Below are 23,454 nucleotides of genomic sequence, written 5' to 3'. Positions count from 1 at the left end.
ATCCCTTAGACTAATTCCTTCTGCTATGGATGCCCTTTTCTGGCCACAAGTATTTGAGGGAAATGAATAATGAGAGATCACAGACAGGGTGGCTGGGGAAGCAGTGGAGATTGATGTGTGCTGCTTGCTGGAAATGTTAACAGAAACTACAGGTTGTGATGTATTTTTTATTATTTTTATTTTTTTTCCCATTAAGTTTATTGGTACTGTAAGACTGAGGGCCTTACCAAACGTTCCGAGGAGCTGACTGTAGCGAAGAACACCCGGGGATCCCAGCGGGGCCTCCAAAATGTAAGACTGAGGGCCTTATCAAACGCTCCGAGGAGCTGACTGCAGCGAAGAACACCCGGGAAGGAACACACCGGACAAGTTGGAAAGTAAAACAGACCTTAGTCTGGCCAGACGGCACTCCCAAAGCAAAGTAGCTTAGAGAGGCGACTAGCCCAGAGTCCGAGGCTCTTTTTTTAGGGGGTTGCAGGGGAAGTTAACAGGCGAAATTTACAGAAGAGGAACAAAGGTTAATGGTCAGCTGACACATACTGATGGTCAGCAGATGTTTGTAGATTGTTCTATAGATAGCAGTGTCGGGAACATCAGTTTCGAACAAAGAGTTGAGTAATTTACTTTGGGACCTTATGGCTGATACAGATCTTATCTAGTGTCCCGGAGTTAACAAGCATCTTTATCTATTTACTCACATTCAATCACAGTTGGGGCTAGGGGAATTTTATGATTACAGAGTTATACAGTCCCACAGTACATTTTCGGTATAAAATACAGTTACATTCATCATTGGGATCTTGTACCATTACAGGAGTATCTTGATTCTTATTCTTTTCCCCTTCCCCTGCCCTCCCTTCACCCCCTCCACCCTTCCCTATTTGCAAAGACTTTGTTTCCATTTGTGATGTATTGAAATAATCAGAGTGGAAAAGCTTGTGGATGGTACTCTTCTGTTTTAATTATTATTTTATAGTTAACGTTCATATCCCATACTTATTGGGTGAAAACTATGCATAAGGTTAGAAAAATACTATAACAAATGCTCAATAATGAACTTGTTGAAAATTTCTAATGTATTCAAAGGGAATGAGGATAGTATAATGAACTCCACATACCATCTAATCTTGTTCCAGCAATTATGGAATTATCAGAGCACAGCCAATTTTATTTGACCCTTACCTATTCTCTATCCTTTCCCAGACTGTTTTGAAAAAAATTCCTAGAGATATCTACCCTTAATTTTAAAAATAATTCTTTCTTTGAAAAACCAACTTTAATAACATTGCCATAGCAAAATATTACTAAGTCTTGAGTATCATCTATTGACTAATCTATGTTTAAATTTTTCTAGTTCATTAATAACTGTTCCTAGAGTTAATGTATTTGAATCAAGATACCCACGAAGGGGCCAGGGATTTAGTCCAGTGGGATTGTGCCTGCCTCACAAGCGCAAGTTCTCAGTTCGATCCCTGGTACCAAAGGGGAGGAAAAAAAGATATACATGAGGCTTCCACATTGCATTAAGTTAATATGACCCTTTTAATCTGTGACATTTCTTAACCTCTCTCTTTCTCTCTGCCATTTTGTTGTTGTTGTTGCTGTTAATGAATAGTGGTGTTTTAAAGGATTGTCATTTAAATTTATATATCAGTGTTTTCACTATTGATTCATTTACAACATAATTCTGTGCATAAACATTTATATTATTGCTCCCCCATACTTCTCCACCATTCTATGAGGGAAAGATAATTTTCTGTTTTACCCCATATAAGTCCCTCAATCCTCACTGAATTTGTTGTGAGCATCTTTCATGTAATTCTTCCTTATTTTCAATTAGTCCCACTTTAGCTACTTTTTCTGGTTTCAGTTATTTGTGTTAGATTTCCATTACTATAACAAAATACCTGTGATAATTAACTTATAAAGATAAAAGCTTTATTTTGGCTCATAGTTTTGGAGGTTTTAGCCCATGATCATTAGCCTTGTTGCTTTGGGCCTGTGGCAACGAGGCACATCTTTGTGAAAGAGTGTGGTGGGATAAAACACTTCATGGCCAGGGTGCAAAAGATGAAGAGGAAGGGATCTCACAATCTGCTTTGAGGGCACAGCTCCAGTGATCCAAAGATCTTCTAGTAGCCCCTACCGCATAAAGTTCTAATACCTTCCAATACCACCAAACTGGGGACCGAACATTTGGCACATAGGATTTTGGGGGACATTTAAGCTTTAAACTATAGCATTCCTCTTCTGGCCCCCAAAAGTTCATATCTATCTCACAGTTGCAAAATGCATTCATTCCATCACTAAAGCCTCAAATTCTTGGCTGTCCCATATTGCTCAAGCAAGCCTAAGGTCTTCTCTAAGACTCAAGGCAAACTCAGCTGTGTCTCTGTAAAAGACAAAAAGAAAGTTCCATACATTGAAAATACAGTGGTTGCTGAGAAACAGGGTAAGTGCTCCCATTCTGAAAGGGAGGAATAGATGAACAAGAAGGAAAGACTAGAGCAAAGCAATACCAAAACCGGGCAGGGCATATGTTAAATCCTAAATCTCCACATGCACCACTGGGATGCACATTGGCAAGATATGGGCCCCCAAGGACTTAGGCAGAACACCTGTATTTTATGGCTTATTGTAGCACACATGGCCTCTTTTTTAGGCAGGTTTTTCATGCTGCTGTAAGCTTGTCTAGGTGTTTCCTATTGTTGGAGGTCTCTATTGCAGCTCTGGCTTCACTCCCATAGCTCCATGCATCACCTTGTTGTGAGCTACTTGCAGAGCCTCTGGCCCTGAATACACCGCTTGGCCTCCCAGGATTGCCTTTTAAATCTCCATGAATCCATAACCTCTTACATTGTTCATGGCTGCAAAACCAGCGTCGAGTGGATAATACCAAAGTCTGTCATCAGTGTGAACTCTACCTATATCTACTTGAACCATAGCTGCAGTGGCCTGTGAATGTCTTGATAACTACAGTACAAGGAAACAAATCCTGAGTAAATGATTCTTTAGGCAGTTTTGAGTGTAGAGGGGCCCCAGGGCTCACTTTTGAAATGTTTCAGTCATTTAACACCTTTGGAATGAATTTGTAATACTGTGTCTTTGAGCCAGGTATAGGTAAATTGCCCATGCAGATTCCTGAGATGTTCTCGAGACATCTTTTCTATTGTCTCAATACCAAACACTGGGCTTTGTTTTAGTCATTGCTATCAACCACACCCTCCTTGGCCAAAATTTATGCATACTCTGTTTGGCCAAATTGTACAGCTTTCAAATCTTTTCAGTTGCTGCTTTTTGTTCCTGCTTCTCACTGTACATTTGGCTAAAAGCAGTCAGTAATTTCCATGCTATTTCCTGAATGCTTTGCTGCCTTAAAATCTCCTCCACCAGACAAACTTGTCCATTGTTTTTAAGTCTAACTTAGCACAAAGTATCAGAACATAGATAAAAACACAATCAAATTCTTTGCTATGGTAACAAAGATAGTCTCTAGTCTAATTGTCAATTGAGTTCTCATTTTTATCTGAAACCTTATCGGCCTGGCGTTTACTATCCCCATTTCTCTCAGCATTCTGGACTTCTGAGTACGTACCAGAACACACGTTTACACTCTGCTTACAGAATTCTAGGCTTTCTCTATCCCGTTCTTCCAAACTTTTTCAAACTTCTGCAAACCAAGTCAAAAGGCTTCTCCACCACGTCAAATATATAGCATCAGTAAAACTACCCTATTTCTTGATACTGATTTTCTACATTAGTCTGCTTTCTTTTTTTCCTTTTATTTTCTGAGACGGGAATGAGAGGTAGTTCAGGCTGTTCTTGAATTCACTATGTAGCGCAGGCTCATTTCAGACTTGCAGTGATTCTCCTGCCTCAGCCTTCTGAGTACTGAGACTACAGCCCTGTGCCACTATTCCTAGTTAGTCCAGCTTTCTGTCACTGAAATAAAACACTTGAGAAAATTATAAAGAGAAAAATGTTTTATTTTGGTGCACAGTTCTGAAGATTTCTAGTCATGATTGATTTTCCCTGTTACATTGGGTCTGTGATGAGTTAAGAAATCATTTGTAGGATCATATAATGGAGGGAAATTGCTCACTTTAAGGCCAGGACATAAAAGAGGAAAAGGAAGGGATGAAGGTCCCATAATCTCCATTCCAGAGCATGTCCTCTCACCAGGCCTGATCTCTTAAAGGTCCCACAACCTCCTAATAGCACCACCTGGGGAACAAGCTTTTAAAACATGCACCTTTGGAGGACATTGAAATGATACCACCTGTGGTCAGCTATGGTTTGAAAATATTAAAAAGACAATTCCAGAAAAAACAACTCATACATTTTAAGTTGTACACCATCCTGAGCAGTGTGATGAAGAATTATACCATACTGCTCTGCCTTGCCTGGACGTGAATCATCACCGTTTCCAATGTACAATGTTGTATACGCTAAATGAATGTTAGTCAGTGACTATCTAGATTATCAGACAGACCATCCAGGTATCACAGTGCTTAGTAATCTTTATTTACTTACTAATCTGCCCCAAACATGAGAGTAGCAATGCTGGTAATTCAGATATGCCAGGTAGTAGTCATACATCGCTTCCTTTCAGCAAAAAAATGAAAAATTCTCAAAGAAAAAAGTATACACTGAGGTTGCTAGATCCACAGTAAACACAAATCTGTCATTGAAATTACGAAGAAGAAAAAGCAATTCATGCTAGTTTTGCTGTCAGCCTTCAAACTGCAACAGTTACAGCCATAGTGTGTGATAAGAGCTTGGTCATTCATCTCACTTTATTTTATCACTTAGGCATCATATCATCTCACATCAACACAGGAAGAAGAGGAAGAACAGTGTGACAAGATATTTTGGGAGAGAGAGGGAAAAAGAGGGAGAGACAGAGATGCAGAGAGAGGGAGACTACATTCACATATTTCTATTACAATACATTGTCATGGTTCTTCTGTTTCATTATTGTTGTTAACTACTTACCATGCTTAATGTATAAATGAAACTTTATTGTATACATGGGATAAACAAAGTCAGATTAGTGCTATATATATCTTCAAACATCTGCTGGGGCATTGGGAACTATCTCTCATAATAAGAGAGAATCTGTATTTTGACTTAGAGTTATTGATCAAACTTAAGAACTATGCATAAATCAAAGCAGTTTCCCCCTGATTTGATGTGGGAAATGTGTGGGTTTGGGGGAAGCTTTGTTCTAGGTTTGAAACCTGGTGATGCTTGCTGGATGGGCTCCCTGGGGAAGGGTTTCGTGTTCTCACTCTCTGTTCCCTTAACCCTCAAGTCGATGTGATTCCATCCACTACCTGAGAGTGGTGTTGGCTGCATCAAATGGGGAGACATCTGAAAGTTCTTGGCCCAGTCAATGCTGCCCACATGGAACACTCAGTGAATGTGAATGGCAGTGATTGCTACTGTGCTCCAAACAATGTCATTTTCATGTGTTTTGATTGTTTATACTTTTAAAAAGTGGCTTTAGATTTACAGAATAATAGAACAGATTTAGAGTTCCACACACTCACTCTTCCTTATACTTCCATTCCCCTCCACAATTTCTCCTGATAATAAAACTTGCACTGGTGTAGTACATTTGTTACACAATTAATGAACCAATATTAATACATTATTATTATCTACAGTCCGGCATTTACATTAGTGTCCATTCTTTGTGTTGTACAGTTCTATGGGTTTTGACAAATGCATAATGACAGATACCCACAAAAAATGTTAAGAATATGCCACCCTATGTTGGTTTGGTATGAGGATTATTTTGAGCTGAAGGCAATTCAGAATCATTAGATTCAGGAATAATTCTTCTCTCCCCTTTCTGCCTAAAAAGAGGGCATAAGTTTCCATTTATAACAGTGTTCCCTCTCTGAAACCAAGAGGAGGAGAATGCTTCTTGATTCCTTTTTTTTTTTTTGGTACCGGGGATCTAACTCGGGACCTTGTGCTTGCAAGGTAGGCGCTGGAACCACTGAGCTAAATCCCCAGCCCATGCTTCTTGATTCTTACAACTGAGAGGACCTGAGTCTGCATAACAAATCTCACCTTCTTACAAAGTACAAATATTAGGAACCACAATTCATTTTTTCTTTTAGTCATTTTCTCCCTTTGTTAAAATGATATATAAGCCCCTGGGTCTAACCACCCTTGTGAGTTTCCACTTGTTTCCTATGAAGATCCTGTTCACATAAAATTAAAAATATACTTTATGGGCCTCCTTTCCTGTTAATCTGTTGTCATTTTAATTCTCAGACTCTATCCACAGAACCTAAGAGGGTAGCAGAAAATTTCCCTCCCTAAACCACATTTACAGTTTCATACAGAACCAATTCACCATCCTAAAAATCCCTGGTGCACCTACCTATTCATGCTTCTCTTCATCCCTCCAAACTCCAGGCAGCCACTGGTCCTTCACAGCCTCCATGGTTTTGTCCTTTCCAATCACAGAGTATATAGCCTTTGCAGACTGGTCTCTTTTACTTAACAATATGCCTTTTTTTTCTTTCAGTATTTATTGTCTTATTTTGCAGTGCTAGTGATCTAACTCAGGATTCACGTGCTAGGCAAATGCTCATCACTAAACTATTTAAAAACACTTGTGATTTATAGTTCATGAGAAGGATTACAGAGGGCATGTTTTATGTAAATACATGAGAGCTATTTTTATATTTGTCTGCATCCTTGACAAAATATGGAACAGACTGAGTGGCTTTCTCTTCCAGTATCAAATGGAGGGTAGAAAGTTGAAATAGCAAGATTCTGGATCTCCTCCATATACTCGTATTGTTTGGGGTCATATCTCACGTGCATGTGGAGGCATTGCCATGGTTCCTGTGTTCATGAGCTGGCTATAACCTGGAAATGCAGATTGCTTCAGCCCCGGAGTTCCTCAGCATAACTATAGAGTCTGCATTTTAATAAGATCTCCAGGTAATATTAAACATAGCCATTTCTTTAGTGCTAACATGAACATAAGCTTTGATGTCAGACAATCTGGCTTCAAATCCTCAGTTTTCATTAAAGAACCAAATATTTATCGAGCTTCTCCCATTTACCACAAGTTGTACTGGGGTCTGAATTGATAACAATAGTGAGCTTAATAATCATGCTATCTACATTAATGACCTTGGAGAAGAAGCAGATATTAATCAAAGAATCCTGTAAATAAATCTTATTCATCAACTGTGGTAAGTACTAAGACAGAAAACATGAAATAATATGAGAGACTGTTAACAGAGAGGTCTGGAATGGGGTCAGTGATTCACTTTTTTTCTGAGATAATGACCTTGACTAGGATGATATTTAAAAGAATTGAGGGCAGAATGTTTGCCACCTGGGCACACAAGATCCCTATGGCTTGGAACACAAAAAAGAAGGATGAAGCTTCAGAATTAATTACTCAATATCTGTCTTTCTGTAGATAAACAACCAGGGGTCCTGGGTCTCCAATATCCTCCTACTCAGTTGCTCAGAAGATTTTCCCAAGTCTCCAAAACATGTTTAATAAATCTGCCAGTTGTAATTATCAAAAACCCAGACAATCAGGTTAGGAGATAACTAAGGCAATTGTTGCTGAAATCAGACCATGTGATAAGTCCCAGAGTAAAGCCCGTGTAAAATTTATTATATATATTGGGGACAGGAGAAGACAATGTAGAGTCATTTGTTTTAACATTTACAAGACCAGTCCCCTCCCTCACCAGTATCTTTCCTCATATCTTAGTATAGTACCTGCAAATTCTACTGATAGAATCATTGCCTGGAATCTTAAGGTCTTCTATATGAAATGCCCTATTAAAATAGTATGCTACCTAAAATAAGTAACCTATTAGCATTCATTAAGCCTTAAGCATTAATTACAATCATGAAGTTTGGCAGGTACACCTGAATGATTTATTTACTGAGAAGCCAAAGGCTCTAGATATGTCTGAATTCAGGCATAAAAGCAACAGTTCAAATGATTCTAATGATGCAAAATATCAATAAATTATAAGATCTTCTCCTCCTCCCCTTTATCTCTATCCTAAACTGCTACCACTTCAAGATATATTCAAATATTAACTGTGACAGAGACTAGAAAGTCATTCAAGGATACTGTAGAATAGTTTGTGTTTCTGCTTTCTGTTGAGAGCTTCATGGGAAAACTCCTTTTCTTGTCTATTGATTTCTGAGAATTTGCTTGGCTGTGGTGTCTCTCATGATTCAGTATTGGCCTCAGACTAGAGCTGTCTGCCATGAAATCTGACATTTAATCAAGCGATTTTGTTTTCTTTTTGTAGTGCTGAAGATTGAACCCAAGGCCTCACGCATGCTAAGAAACACTCTACTACTGAACCTTACTGCCAGTCATAATCAAGAAATTTTAAAAATATGATATTTTCATATGGTTGCTCTCATATAAGAAACCCAAAGTATAAATAAAGAGCAAAATAAAAGATAGTCAATAGGAAATAGCGAGATAGATCTTTATCGTATTGGAAGGGAACCAAGAGGTGGAAGGAGGGGAGAGGAAGAAAAGAAATGGGATTAAAAAATTGTGATGTGTTGTGAACATGTACCAAGTCCCTAGGAGGAATGTCATTATTATATTCTACACACATGTACTCATAAAAATAAAGAATAAAGTGAAATATGATATTTATCTTTGGTTTTGGTCATATTTTGTATTTGGTCATATTTTGAAATTACCTTGAAAAATTATCATATGCTTAGAATCTAAGTTTTGTTATATTGAAATCCAAGATCTCTTACTTGGTTAAGTCTTTCTATGACCTTGTTAAATTAATTGTCAACAAAAAGCAGTGGATTACTGATTAATTAAGTATGTATTGTCTTTAACAGAAAAGTGGAGAAAGGAATGTCCTTGAGTTTCTACATTACCTGGCATTGTCATTTTAACTTTATTCATTAACTTTATTTTTCAGTGTGTGAGGCCCAAGACACTGAGCTCTATAATTCTAGCTATAATTCTATAATTCTTAGCTGTATAATTCACAAATAAAATGTGCATTTATTAGTTCATTTTAGTGCATAGTATTAAAATCTTCTTTTTTTTCTTTTTTTGGTGGTACCCGAGATCGAACTCAGGACTTCAGGACCTTGCACTTGCAAGGCAGGTGTGACACCAGTGAGCTAAATCCCCAGCCCAATAGTATTAAAATCTTGTCACTGTGCTGATCCTAGGATCCTGACCCAATGGGAAATGGATGGAGCAGATTTTGATGGGGAAATAGAGAGAATTCTGGAACATGGGAATAAAGGACTTGTTACTTTGGTTCAATTCCACAGTTGTTGAACCTGGATTGGCAAAAAACTTCATTGACTAGAAGTGCTGAAGGTATAGGAAGTGTGATACAAGACAGAATTCTTTTAGGGCACAGATTTATTTTGAGAACAGCCCTGAGCGGGAAAAGGAAAAAGATTCTCAGTGGAGCCGAACTTCAAGTCTTGCTTGTAAGACTGGTCTCATGCAGGCATGTTCTTGGGTTTTACCTATCATGTATGGACTTGGTTTTGTTTAGAGGATGCTAGGGCAGACACTTGTCCACGAGGATGTGTTATGGTTTAGATCTAAAATGCCCCCCCCCCCCCATTCTCATGAGTTCAGAGCTAGGACATTTGAAAGGTAACTGGATTATGGAGGTGTAGCGGAATACCCTGTTGGAAGTAAGGCCTGGTTGGAGTTGAGTCACTGGAAACGTGATCTAGAAGGGTTCTTGTTCCCAGTTTAGCCTGTCTCTTCTCTGTGCTTCCCAGTAGTTTTCGTCCATCACACCCCTCTGTTAAGCTACTTCTGCCTTGCAGCCAATCAACCATGGACTAAATCCTCTGAAACCCAAACTTTTCCTTCTTTAAATTGCAGGTGTTTAGTATTGTGTTCAGCAATGGGAAATCTGAGTAATACAGAATGTGTGAAGGCACCCAACTGGAATGAAGGTAGAACTTTGAGTTTGTGGCTCAAATGATCTTTTTGATACAGCTTCCTATTCTAGGTAAAACAGTAGTCACATCAGGAGGAAAGTATTCATAAAGTATTCTGACCATCATGGGTGGCAAACTTTCCTGTTGTCCTCAAATCCTGATCTATTCTATTTTTTTATCAGGTTCTTTTTTTTTTTTTTTTGGTACCAGGGATCAAACTCGGATCCTTGTGCTTGCGTAGCAGGCAGCGAAACCACTGAGCTAAATCCCTGGCTCCCATTTTATCAGGTTCTTAAAGATAAATAATTATTTTTTATCAAGTTCTTTAAGATAATAAATGTGCTAAAATTTTGAGTATACTTGTAGTTCTGGCACTGGATTGTAATCTGATAAAATAAAATTCCATGCATCTCTTTGTATGGCATCTGGTTGGCTAATATAGTAAGACAAGTGGCTTTCTATCTGCATACTTATATTATTATATATTCAGTCCAAGATTTTGTATATTATTTATATGTTGCATTATTTAACAAATGTACTAGATACTGACCTAGTGCTTTAATTATAACATAGTCGAATATTAATTCATACTATTACCTCATTTTGATTGAAAAGTACAATTGAAGTAGCAATCAACGGTACATCTACTGATCTGATACTAAACATATTTACCCATCTGCCTTTGAATGGTAATTGGCATATAGAGAATGGACTTTGGATTCAGAGAGATGTTGGTGCCAGATTTTCTACTTGCTGGTTGTGTGATCTTGGACATACATTTAACTTCTCTGAATCTTTGCTTTCTCCACTACAAGAAGAGGGAAATAGTGTATTATGTCTATTATATGGAAAGTCAGCTTAATATGGTCACTGGAACATAGCAAATGCTCAGGAAATACAGTGCCTTTCTTTACACAAAAAGAAAATGTTACATGGCATTGTGTAGCCCTGCACACTCAGATATAATCTGTTTTTAAGCTGTAGATATTTTATACTTCCTCTTTATTTCTTATTCTGATAATTTTCCTTTATTCATAATATAGCCTTGCCCCTCTATGGATACCATGACACATGGCACCAATCACTCTGTGTTGTTAATTATGCACAGAGCCTGCTGATAGTGACTTCACCAGTAGTAGCATTCACTATTTCTCCTTAAAACAAATTTCTCATAAAGGTCCTCCACTTGGCATGAGCATTATTCTTAGTTATCCCACTGCTTCAATGCAGCACAGTCATCAGTAACATGTACATTTTCAGTTTGGCTCAGGTCTGTTTCTTTGCTTTACTCAAAAGGTACCACTGACCTTATTAATTAGTTGGGTTGCAGATGACTGAGCTTGCACAAATGAGGGCCAGTCAGAAAATAAATCTTTCCTCTTTCCATCTAACCAGTTACTGAGAGTCAGGAAACATTCCACTGAAAGTTCATAAATCTTCCTTCTTTCTTCCTGAAGGGATGTGAGAGACCACCTCTTCTGTTGTTATAAAAGACAGCACTCTTACATCTGTGTGTAGAGATTTTGATGTTAACTTTTACTATGATCATGAATGACAAGGGCTCACATCCTGCACTTAGGAGTGGAATTAGACATTTGGACTGGTCAGTGACTGCACAGATGTGTCTAGGGTGTGTAAATTCCTTAAGCTTTGCAGATGAATGGCGGATAAGTTACATTTCTCAGACTGAAAAGCCACAGCAAGAAAAAGACTAAAAGGAGGTCCTGGAACAGCTCTGGAATACATCGAACACCTCAGGGAAGAGGGGGCAATTTAGACCACAGAGTTCATCATCTTATTCCACTTTCATTGGGTAGTTCAGCATGTCCTAAAGCATAGATGAGGAAGCTAAGCTTCTTTAAGGAGTTAGTAAAGTCAATCATTAACAGAGAAAGCACATTTTCAGGAAACTTCACTAGCCAGGAAATAAGAACAGGACCCTGGAGCTTTTGGGCTGCCATCCCTCCCTCCACTCCTGGCCCAGAGGAAGGAGCTTCTGGGTCACCATCACTACTGCTGCCCCTGGCCCCTGTCCCACCTCTCCCAGCTCAGAGGAGATGAGCCCCATAGGAGCCAACAGCACATGCCCTGCCCCCCGAGTCAAAATGAGAAAACATGTAAATAAGTCTCAAAACCAACTTCCAGATCACCTACAACAACCCCAAAGGGAAATGAGATGGAACCCTCTGATACTCAACCACCTGGACTCCCTGAACTGGCAACAAAAGTGGATCTGGAAAAAATGAAATCAGAAATAATTTCTCAGATAACAGGAGAAATTGTGCTCCTAGTACAAGACATGATTAATAAATCTAGAGAGGAGCTGAGGAACATGATGGAATCCTGACATAGGAAACAAATGCAATCCATAAAACGGATGCAAATAGATTTCCAGGAGATGAAAAACTACATTGAGAATCTACACAGCAGAATGAGCCAGTGTGAGGACAGAATTTCAGATATAGAAGATAAGATTGCAATTAATGACCAGGAAAAGAACAACTGCTTCAAAATTATAAGAGAACATGAGAAATCAATCCAGCAGCTGCTAGATGATGCAAAGAAGAATAACATAAGACTAATCAGAGTCAATGAAGAAAGAGGAGAGAGTGCAGATGACATAAAAAACTCTTCACAGAAGTAATGGCAGAAATTTCCCAAGCAGGGGAAAAGAACTTGACATACAGATAAGTGAGGCATATAGGACTCCAAATAGCCTTGATCAAAAAAAAAATCTACACATAGGCATATAATTGTTAAGATTCCAGAAACTCAACAGAAGAACAAAGTTCTCCAAGCAGTCAGACAAAAGAAACAAATCACATACAAAGGAAAGCCCATCAGAATCACAGCAGACTTCTCAACACAAACCATCAAGGCAAGAAGAGCTTGGAGTGACATATTCCAAGCCCTAAAAGAAAACAGCCTCCAACCCAGATTGATGTACCCTGCAAAACTATCTTTCAAAATGGATGGAGAAATAAGATACTTTCATGACAAAGAGCACCTTAGGAACTCTGTGAATACCAAACCAGCACTCCAAAAAATTTTACACAATATCCTAGGAACAGACCTTGAGGATCACAACCCCAGGAAGCAAAGCAGAATGAACCCATCTGGCATGACAAGAAGTTAAGTGTAAAGGGGGAGAACCCAACAAAACGAAAAAGTCATGGCAATGACAAGTCAATACATTTCAGTTATAACCATCAACGTTAATGGTCTCAATTCACCAATCAAAAGAAATAGACTGGCAGAATGGGTCAAGAAGCAAAATCCAACAATATGCTGCATACAAGAAACACACTTAATTCAAAAGGAAACTCATAGACTGAAAGTTAAAGGGTGGAAAACAATACTCCATATGACAGGAACCTGAAAAAAAGCAGGAGTAGCTATCCTCTTGGCAGATCAAGTCGATTTCAAACCAACACTGATTAAGAGAGATGAAGAAGGACACTACATCCTTGTGAAGGGAAGAATCCAAGAGGAAGAGATGACAATCATAAATATCTATGCACCAAACACTAGTGTGCCCAACTATATAAAACAAATAGTAACGGACATGAAAAGTCATATATGCACTAATACAATTGTAGTGGAGGACCTCAAAACCCCACTGTCACAAATAGATAGATCAACTAGACAAAAAATAAGTAATGAAATACTAGAACTCAATTGAACTCTTGAACAAATGAACTTAACAGATGTTTACAGAATCTTTCACCCCACAAAATCAGAATACACATTCTTCTCAGCTGCACATGGGTCATTCTCAAAAATAGACCACATACTCACACATAGAGCATGTTTAAGAAAGTGCAAAGGAATTGAAGTTATCCCCTGTATATTATCAGACCATAGTGTGATGAAATTGGAGATCCATAGCAAAAGAAACTCAAAAAATTTCATAAACATGTGGAAATTGAACAACACACTTCTGAATAACCAATGGGTCACAGAAGAAATTAAAGAAGAAATCAGACAGTTCCTTCAATTAAATGACAATGACAATACAACATATCAGAATCTATGGGACACAATGAAAGCAGTCTTATGAGGGAAATTCATAGCAGTGAATGCGCGTATTAGGAAAACAGAATGAGCCCAATTAAACAACCTGATGCTGAACCTCAAGCTTCTAGAAAAAGAAGAGCAGGACAACCCTAAAGCTCATACAAGGGAGGAAATTATAAAGATCAGGGCAGAAGTCAATGCAGTGGAGACTAAGAGAATGATACAAAAAATCAATGAAGCCAAGAGTTGGTTCTTCAAAAGAATCAACAAAATTGACAAACCCTTAGCCAAGCTTATCAGAAAAAGGAAAGAAAAGACCCAAATCCATGCAATTAGGAATGAAAAGGGTGAAATGACAACAGACCCAGCAGAAATCCAAATGATCATCAATACCTACTTCCAGAACCTATATGCCAATAAGATGGACAACACAGAAGAAATGGATGGATTCCTAGATATGTATGAATTACCAAAGTTGAATTAAGAAGACTTAAAAATTCTAAACAACCCAGTATCAATCAATGAAATTGAAAATGTAATTAAATCTTACCAACTAAGAAAAGCCTGGGTCCTGATGGCTTCACTGCTGAATTCTACTAGACATTTAGAAAGGAACTACTGCCACTACTGTTTAAACTCTTCAATGAAATTGAAAAGGAAGCAATATTCCCAAATTCATTGCTGGAAGCAAGCATCACTTTGATCCCCAAAGCAGAGAAAGACCCAACCAAAAAGGAGAACTAAAGGCCAATCTCACTCATGAACATATATGGAAAAATCGTTAATAAGATACTGGCAAATAGAATGCAGAAGATCATCAAGAAGATCATACACCCTGACCAAGTGGGATTCATCCCAGGGATGCAGGGATGGTTCAACATATGCAAATCAATCAATGTAATACACTATCTCAATAGAGCCAAGGACAAAAACCATATGATTATCTCCATAAATGCAGAAAAAGCATTTGACAAGGGTCAGGGATTTGGCTCAATGGTTCCACCGCGTGCCTTGCAAGCACAAGGACTTAAATTCGATCCCCGGTATCTCCCCCGCCCTGAAAAAAGAAAAAGCATTTGACAAAATCCAACCTGCATTTATGATCAAAACTCTACAAAAAATTGGAATAGATGGTCTCTACCTCAAACTGATAAAAGCCATCTATGAAAAACCAACAGCCAATATCATACTAAATGGTCAAAAACTGAAATTCTTCACACTAAAATCAGGAACAAGACAAGGATGACCACTATCACCACTCTTGTTCAATATAGTTTTGGAAACATTAGCCCCAGCAATTAGACAAGAGATAGAAATAAAAGGAATAAAGATAGGAAATGAAGAAGTCAAATTGTCATTATTTGCAGATGACATAATACTATATATAGAAGACCCCAAGAACTCCACCAAAAGTCTTCTAGACTTAATAACCAGATTCAGTCAAGTAGCTGGTTACAAGGTCAACACACAAAAATCAATAGCTTTCCTCTACACGAATGACAGACTCACTGAGAGAAAAATAGTACAAATAATTCCTTTCACAATAGCACCCAAAAAACTGAAATACCTAGGAATCAACCTAATGAAAGAAATCAAAGACCTCTTCTCTGAAAACTATAGTACTCTGCAGTCAAATGCCCTACCCTGAGCTATACCCACAGAAAACTATAGCACTCTGAAAAGAGAGATTGAAGATGATATCAGAAAATGGACAGATATCCCTTGCTCTTGGGTAGGAAGGATTAATATAGTGAAAATGGCCATACTTCCAAAACTGCTATATAGATTCAATGCAATTCCAATTGAGATCCCAGCAGCATACTTCATGGACCTTGAGAAAACAATCCAAAAATTCATTTAGAACAAGAAGAGACCCAGAGCTGGGGATTTAGCTCAGTGGTTCCGGTGCCTACTGTGCAAGCGCAAGGACCCAAGTTCGATCCCCAGTACCAAAAAAAAAAAAAAAGAAGAAGAAGAAGAGACTCAGAATAGCAAAAGCAATTCTAGGTAACAGAGACATGGCAGGGGGTATCACAATCCCCTACCTGCAACTATACTACAAAGCTACTGTGATAAAAACAGCATGGTACTGTCAAAGAAACAGACCTGAGGACCAGTGGAACAGATTAGAAGATGCAGAAACAATGCCAGACACACTCAGCCACCTCATCTTCGATAAAGGAGCCAAACACCCTCACTGGAGGAAAGATAGCCTCTTTAATAAATGGTGCCGGAAAAATTGGGTTTCAACTTGCCAAAGATTAAAACTAGACCTATACCTTTCGCCATGCACTAAACTGAAATTGAAATGGATTAAAGATCTAAATATTAAAATAGAAACTCTGAACCAGTTGGAACAGAAGTTAGGTAGAACCCTTGAAGACATCAGTGTAGGAAAAGATTTTATGAACAAAACCTCAGTTGCCCGTGAGCTAGCACAAACAATCAACAAGTGGGATCTCTTCTTATGAAAAAGCTTCTGCACAGCAAGAGAAACCACCAGCAGTGTGAAGAGACAACTCACAATGTGGGAAAAAAATCTTCACCTGCTTTTCCTCAGGCAAAGGTCTACTATCTCGAATATATAAAGAATTTAAAAAGATCAGACCTCCCAAATTTGAAGACCCAATCCAAAAATGGGCATCTGAAAAGAACAGACATTTCTCAGACAAAGAAGTAGAAATAGCAAATAAATACATGAAAAAATGTTCAACATCACTTGTCATTCGAGAGATGCAAATGAAAACAATGCTGAGATTCCCTCTCACTCCAGAAAGAATGGCTGCTATCATGAAATCAACCAATAACAAATGTTGGCGGGGCTGTGGGGAAAGAGGAACCCTGCTCCACTGCTGGTGGGAGTGTCAACTGGTGCAACCACTGTGGAAATCAGTATGGAGATACCTCAATGAACTAGGTAGGACTGGAAGTTCCATTTGACCCCACTATTCCACTGCTGGAGATCTTCCCCAAAGAATTAAAAGAATCATACCACAGTGATATATGTGCACCCATGTTCATAGCAGCACAGTTTTTGATAGCTAAAACTTGGAAACAGCCCAAATGCCCATCAACTGGAGACTGGATAAAGAAAATGCATTTTTTTATAAAATGGAGTACTACTCAGCCATAAAAAAGAGAAATTAGAGACATTTATAGCTAAGTGGATGCACATTGAGGAGATACTCTTAGGTGAAATAAATAGGACACACATATATAAATACCGAATAGTTTTTCTGGTGTGGGAAACTGAAAGTGTAAATAAGCACTAAAATGTATAATAGGTTATGTGAAAAAGGAAGAAAAGGGGCAAAGGGGAAGGAAGTGGGAGGGCTAAGGGAAAGGATAGAAGGGAATGGAATTAATCTGAGAAAATGGAAAAATAGGAACAAAATCTTTGTAAATAGGGAGGACTGGAGGGGTTGAAGGGAGGGCTGTGCAAGGGTGAAAAATAAGAACCAAGAGAGACTATGTAAAGCTGCAAATTTCCAATGATGAATGTCATTATATTGTATACCTAAAATGTACCAATGTTTAGAACGAATAATTGATAATGCAAAATAGGAAGAAAAGGTCCAAAGGGATAGGGGTAGGGGTAGTGGGAGGGGCAGGGGAAAGGAAAGAAGAGAATGAAAAAATGATGAGAAATGGAAAAAATGGAAACAAAGTCTTTGTAAATAGGGAAAGGTGGAGAGGGTGAAGGGAAGGCTAGGAATGGGGAAAAAATAAGAACTAAGATGCATTATGTAAAGTTACAAGTTCCTAATGAGAAATGTAATTGTGTTGTATACCTACAATGTAGCAATAAAATTATTTAAGGAAAAAAAAAAAAGAACAGGACCTGGGCCTCAGGACTGTAGAGGTCTAAGCTTGGCAAAGTTTGGGGCTTTTCTCATTTGATAATCTGGGTTCCTGGACTCTCCAGAGGACAAAGCAGTGGCATAGCTGAGACACCAGCCCAGAGCAAAGAGATTCTTCTTAGGGGGCCACAGCTGGTTAAAAGACTGAAAACTCAGATCCTAAAATTCCATCAAACCTATTACACTAGAAGGCCACATGTCATGGGTTGCACTTGAGAGATGAATCAGCCTGTGAACCTGGGAATCGCTTCTTAGGTCCTAGATGAGGAATTGCAAGTGAGTCTTGAGAGATTTTGATAGTCATTCGACAGATTCTTTTCTTCCCTCCCTTCCCTCTCCCTTCCTTCCTTCCTTCCTTCCTTCCTTCCTTCCTTCCTTCCTTCCTTCCTTCCTTCCTTCCTTCCTTCCTTCCTTTCTTCTTTGTTGTAGAGATTGGAGCCAGAGACTTAAACCTGAGCTAAAACCCCAGCCTCTATTTCTAAAATCATTTTTTACTTTGAGACAGGGTCTCAGAGTTGCTAAGTTGCCCAGGCCGTATTGAATTTGTGATCCTCCTGCCTCAGCCTCTCAGAGTATTGAGATTACAGATGTGCATCAATTTTAGTTTATAATATCAAATGGGAAGGGGATTGCCCCTTTATTGCAGATTTTTTTTCAGGACTGGGGATCGAACTCAGAACCTCGGGCTTGCCAGGCAGGCGTGGTACCATTGAGCCATATCCCCTACCATCGCAGATTGTGTTTATGGCCATCTTTTGTTTTCTTTCCCTGCATGCCTGCCACTCACACTCACATGCCTCCTCTCTCCCACTACTCACATCCCTGCTCAGCAAAGCTCATCAACATTTTGGCCTCAGGTTCTTTTCTCTTAAGGCCCATCTCTTACATGAAGGCCGTCTGCTGTCAAAATTACCTTTATGAAATTACCTTTATGAAATTTTCAAGAATGTGACTGCTTATGAAGCACAGCTAGAACAATAAAGGCATCCCCACAACAATCAGAATCCATGTGATAGACTCATTTGCCACTTTGGATGAAACGCCCAGGGCTGGGGAGGTCAGCCGGGTGACCTCTGATGGAGAAAACAGTTCTGCAAATGTTCCTTGACTACCACTTAGTCACTCAGATGGCTCTCCTAAGTTCTTTCCAGACCTATAAGATAGGTACAAATAAGATTAAATTCAATAGCTTATACCTGTACATTGTACAGGTGTTTAAAAGATTATCTTAAATTTTTTTAAAAGGCAAATGTAATTATTGGGTCTTAAAATCTCTGAGCCACTTGATGGAAAACGATAAAATGGCACCTTTTAGCATCAGAATTGTGTGCTATTTTCACTATGGCATCCTGTGGCTGAACCGGACTCATTTCTGTATAATGACTGCTACCTTGCGGCAGGTGAGCTGGCCAGCCTTAACTTACATAGCCCCCACTGAAAATATTTCTGCCTTTTGCTTGTGTCATTGACTGTCTCAGAGTAGCATTGACAGGAATATGGATTTCGATCTACCTGGAAATAGGCAGCCACGTTCGCTGCATATCCAAGGAAACTTTTCTTGCTCCCGGAATGACTTCTTAGCATGTGTCAAACTTTCGTCCATCTCGGTAGTGAGGAAAAATGCTACTCTCCTCTGCGGTAGTGGAGGACAGTCAGGTCACTGCCAAAAGACTACTTTTCACACTCTTGCCTTCCTCGAGAGAATGTAAAACTAATTGGTGTGCGGCACGAAAGAATGAAATTCGGCCGAAGTGGCAAGTGTGAACATTCTTTCTTCACATCCTGCAGGCTCATCAGGGAAAGTGACGGAGCTTTTCTGATGTGAGACTATTCCCCGCTGCATGGTGCATGCCGCCCCATGACACTGCCAACAAAGTGGAGTGCTCCTGTGAAGGGGACTGACAGGTGTGATTTGGTTCTGGGAATGGAGCCTCAGGACAGCATGCTGGAAACTAACTCATTAGCTGTGATCTTATAAAAATTCTGGGATTCTGAGATAAAGTGATTTGATCACCAATATGTCACATAATGAGGTTTAAGGTGCAGTAGGCCAATATGAAAATGAAATGTATCTAACAGGAAAACTCCACTCGCAGGAGATATTAAGCCATTAAAGGTGTGTACATACATAAGTGCATGCCTGTGTGTGTACATGCATGGGCATGTACACGCATGTATTTGTGTGTGTGTGCTTGTGGTGTACAGAATAAGAAAGTCTACTTACTTAAGAAGACTTGCATAGAACCTCCTAAAATTGTATAGCCAAAGCACTTCTCTTAATTTGGGAACTACTGGATATTAAAAACCAAAAGAAGTGAACATCAGTGTGAGTGAAAAATAAAAGCCAGAAAATATCAGTGTCAATTATGATATCAATAGACCAGTGAATAACCAATGGCACAGAAGAGTGTTATGAACCCTGGAAGGCAATTAGGTAAGAGCAGTTTTTCCTCTCATAGCAATTTGAATTGGTTAATAACCATGTCTACTGAAATTTGACTTGAAAACAACATGCACATCAAATTGTTCCCTCCACTCTGCAAAAAATGTAGAAATCTCATGATGAGCTGAAGTGAGAGATTTTTATACCAAAATGACTAAACTGAATGTATAAAACTACCTATTTTTAGTGGATCCTGACATTCTTTACTGCTTGCATTCCCACTTTCCAGATAATATGTTCTCCAGTTGGCTGGTTATTGTGCTGTAAATCACATTTCACTATGTCAGCCAACAATGGCATGAATTTAAAGAGGAAAGCAAAATCATCGTGGAAAAATTAACATGAAAATTCTCATCTAGAAGTGGTCCCTTCCCTTAGAAAAAGAGGGACAATAAAAGAGGAGTTAAAATGAAAACGCAACACTACAAGTTGTTTTCTAGCTAAATAAGCACACATACTTGTTTGTACCTGTCTAATTGTGAAAACAAATGACCAATCTATGAATTCAATGGAGAAAAAAGGTACATATCTGTCAATCAAAAATAGTGTTCAGGGTCAAACATATGCATATATACAATACATAGAATATATCTCAAACAAAATACTTTATCAAATTTTATCTTGATACATATTTATATACCAGATACTCAATATGGTATGTACATTCAGTACATATGTTGTATACATTGAATTTTACTTTCAACTTTTTTATTCATTCGAATTGCATCATAATCTCAAATGTTTATTTTTCAGTGTGACCATTATGTTCATTAACTAGAGTGGGGCAGAATTCTACAATGCCCTGTAAATGTGCCACAGATTGACTTTTTAAGTACTTCCTTTATATTTTAAGTGTGCTTACCTTGAGATGCCTGCTACAGTGGCATAATGTCAGCCAATAGCAAAATATGTGTCAAGTATTCTTTTAAAAGTTAATGAACACTTTGTATCTTTTGAACAATTCATTGTATTATTTCATATTATACAATACAATTAAAAACCATATTTGCTGTTAGCAAACTAAGTTTTGCCCTTAACTACTCTTAACTAGTTGCAAACATAATTTATGTAAATTTTCTGAGCATATCAACTTACAGAAATGTTTTTAAAGATTAAAATATATTAAAATGATTAAATTCCAAGTGAAGGAAAACAGATGAAATGGAAAATGACAAAAAAGTAAGTGTTTACTGAACTTCATTTGTTATTTTCACTCTTGGTTGCTTAATCAGATTTGTGATACAATTATATTTACAATTAATTAAAAAATAAAATGTCTAATTTTGGAATATTAAAGTGAAGTCTAAAGAAAAACACACCCACATAAATGAATAGGAGAAATGGAATTTTTATCAGTTCCATGTAGTAACATATTTTATCACTAGCAATTTCTCACTACCAGCATTAGCTTTTGGCAGTATATATAAATCTCCTTTCTTGCTTTCTGTGTCAATCAAAAATAGTACCCCGGCATTTCATTCCATGTTTCACAGACTAGAAATTTTTAGCACCTTGAAGACATGTGACTTGAAAACATAAGCAGTGCTGAGAATGAGATTCACTTCCAGTCTTCATAGCTAAAGGGAGTTAGAGTTGAACAATTCCCAGTGCAGCACAGAGTGCTGGAAGGTAGCATTGAAAACTGATTATGAAGGTTTTTCAGAGGGGGAAAGAAGGGCAAACTAAGCTAGGAATTTGGAATCTTGCTGTCTCTTCCTTACTGAGATTTATCTAAGTAAATTATTAATAAGATCTCAGGATCCCAGTTTCTGCATCTCTAAAGTATAAGGTTCGAATAAACGTTAACACACTTTCCAAATTAAAAATTTCAGAATTAGGGGTGTACCTCAGTGGCAGAGCACTTGGGTAACCAGTGTGAGATGCTGAGTGTGATCCTGCAAAAGGAAAAAACATCAAATAAAAAATTTAATTCTTGTACGACACTGTCTATAATTACACAGCTATATAATCCAAACCTATGCAATCTGCACATTATTTTCCTAGGTCTGATAGTCAACCTGTCTTTTGATGGCTGTGAGTTATTTGTTACGTGACTTTGATATTTCCTGGTCTGTGTGGTATCTGACTCATCGTGCTGTACCCTGAATCAGGGTATTGGCTGAGCATTAATGTCCAAGTGCATTCCTGAAGAGGGAGGCTCATAATTTCCCACAGAAGTATTTGAGGAACACTGAAAAATTTAGGTTTCTGTTGAGAAATTTTTCTGTATGATAGAAGGGAGCAACGAAGGAAGTGAATGTTCTGATGGCAACTTCATAATGCTGCTCAGCACTTTTCCCAGTCATCGGTGTTTGGAACTCAGGAAGTGCAAGCTCATTGTCACCACTTCTATTGTGGTTGGTGAATATGTGAGCAATACTTGTTAGAGGGGACGTAAGATGGACCAGCACATTGTAGGTGGAGCTTCAAATTGCAGTTGAAATATCTGGCTGTATAACCTGGGGTAATGTGACCTCCCTCCTTTGTGAATGGGCACAATGAATTACCTGAGGTTACATTTGTAAAGCACCTTGTACAGTTCATAGATTCAAAAAAGATTCTCTTTGCCTGCCCTTTCCTGCCTTGTTTATCCTGTGACAGATAAAGTTAATTCAGTCTTAGGCTGTCAGTGTGCTCAGAACTGGTCATCTCTTTTGGCTTGAAGCATGCCATCTGTAGAATTTTGCACCAACTTCAAGAACATGATGTACTTACCTAATACTCATTGATCCAGACTCTGAATGAGTCTTCACATTATTAAAAATTAAAAACAAACAACCAGGGCAAGGAACAATAGCACCTCATCCGTTTTCAGAGAGATCACAATTAATAAAAAGAGTTTTCTTGAGATAGAATTCATATACAGTGTAATTACCTACATCAAATATATATTTCAATGGTTTTAGTACATTCACAGTGTTGTGTAGCTGTAACAATTAACTCAAGAATATTTTTGCTTCATAATAACCTGTTCCCATTAGTGGACACTCCAATTTTCACTCCAACTTTAGTCTCTGTTATTCCCCAGATGCTAGCCCCACTGATATGGTCTGGCTGTAGTTACATGTTGGGGACTTGGTCTGTAGTGTGGCAATACAGGGAAATAGTGTAGCTCCATCGAGAGGTGTGACCTCCTGGGCGGTTCTCAGGTCCCTGGATGAACTGCCCCCTCAAAGG

General features: G+C 38.4%; 1 protein-coding gene across 1 annotated transcript in view; it reads right to left on the bottom strand.

The window, feature by feature from the left end:
• LOC147830363 (melanoma-associated antigen 10-like) overlaps window positions 1–19,437 on the bottom strand; it is a 38,661-nt gene extending 19,224 nt beyond the window's left edge. The window contains exon 1 of the mRNA XM_087207432.1: window positions 19,347–19,437. Coding sequence (XP_087063558.1) covers window positions 19,347–19,437 — 91 coding nt within the window. The remainder of the gene's footprint in view (window positions 1–19,346) is intronic.
• Window positions 19,438–23,454: the final 4,017 nt, after the last annotated feature.

The sequence above is a fragment of the Heterocephalus glaber genome, unplaced genomic scaffold (assembly GCF_053883595.1).
Source record: "Heterocephalus glaber isolate CG9 unplaced genomic scaffold, H.glaber_assembly_v1.0 deba00000122, whole genome shotgun sequence".
NCBI lineage: Eukaryota > Metazoa > Chordata > Mammalia > Rodentia > Bathyergidae > Heterocephalus > Heterocephalus glaber.
Note: the sequence above shows the minus strand (reverse complement) of the source record. Positions and strands in the feature narration are given on the sequence as shown.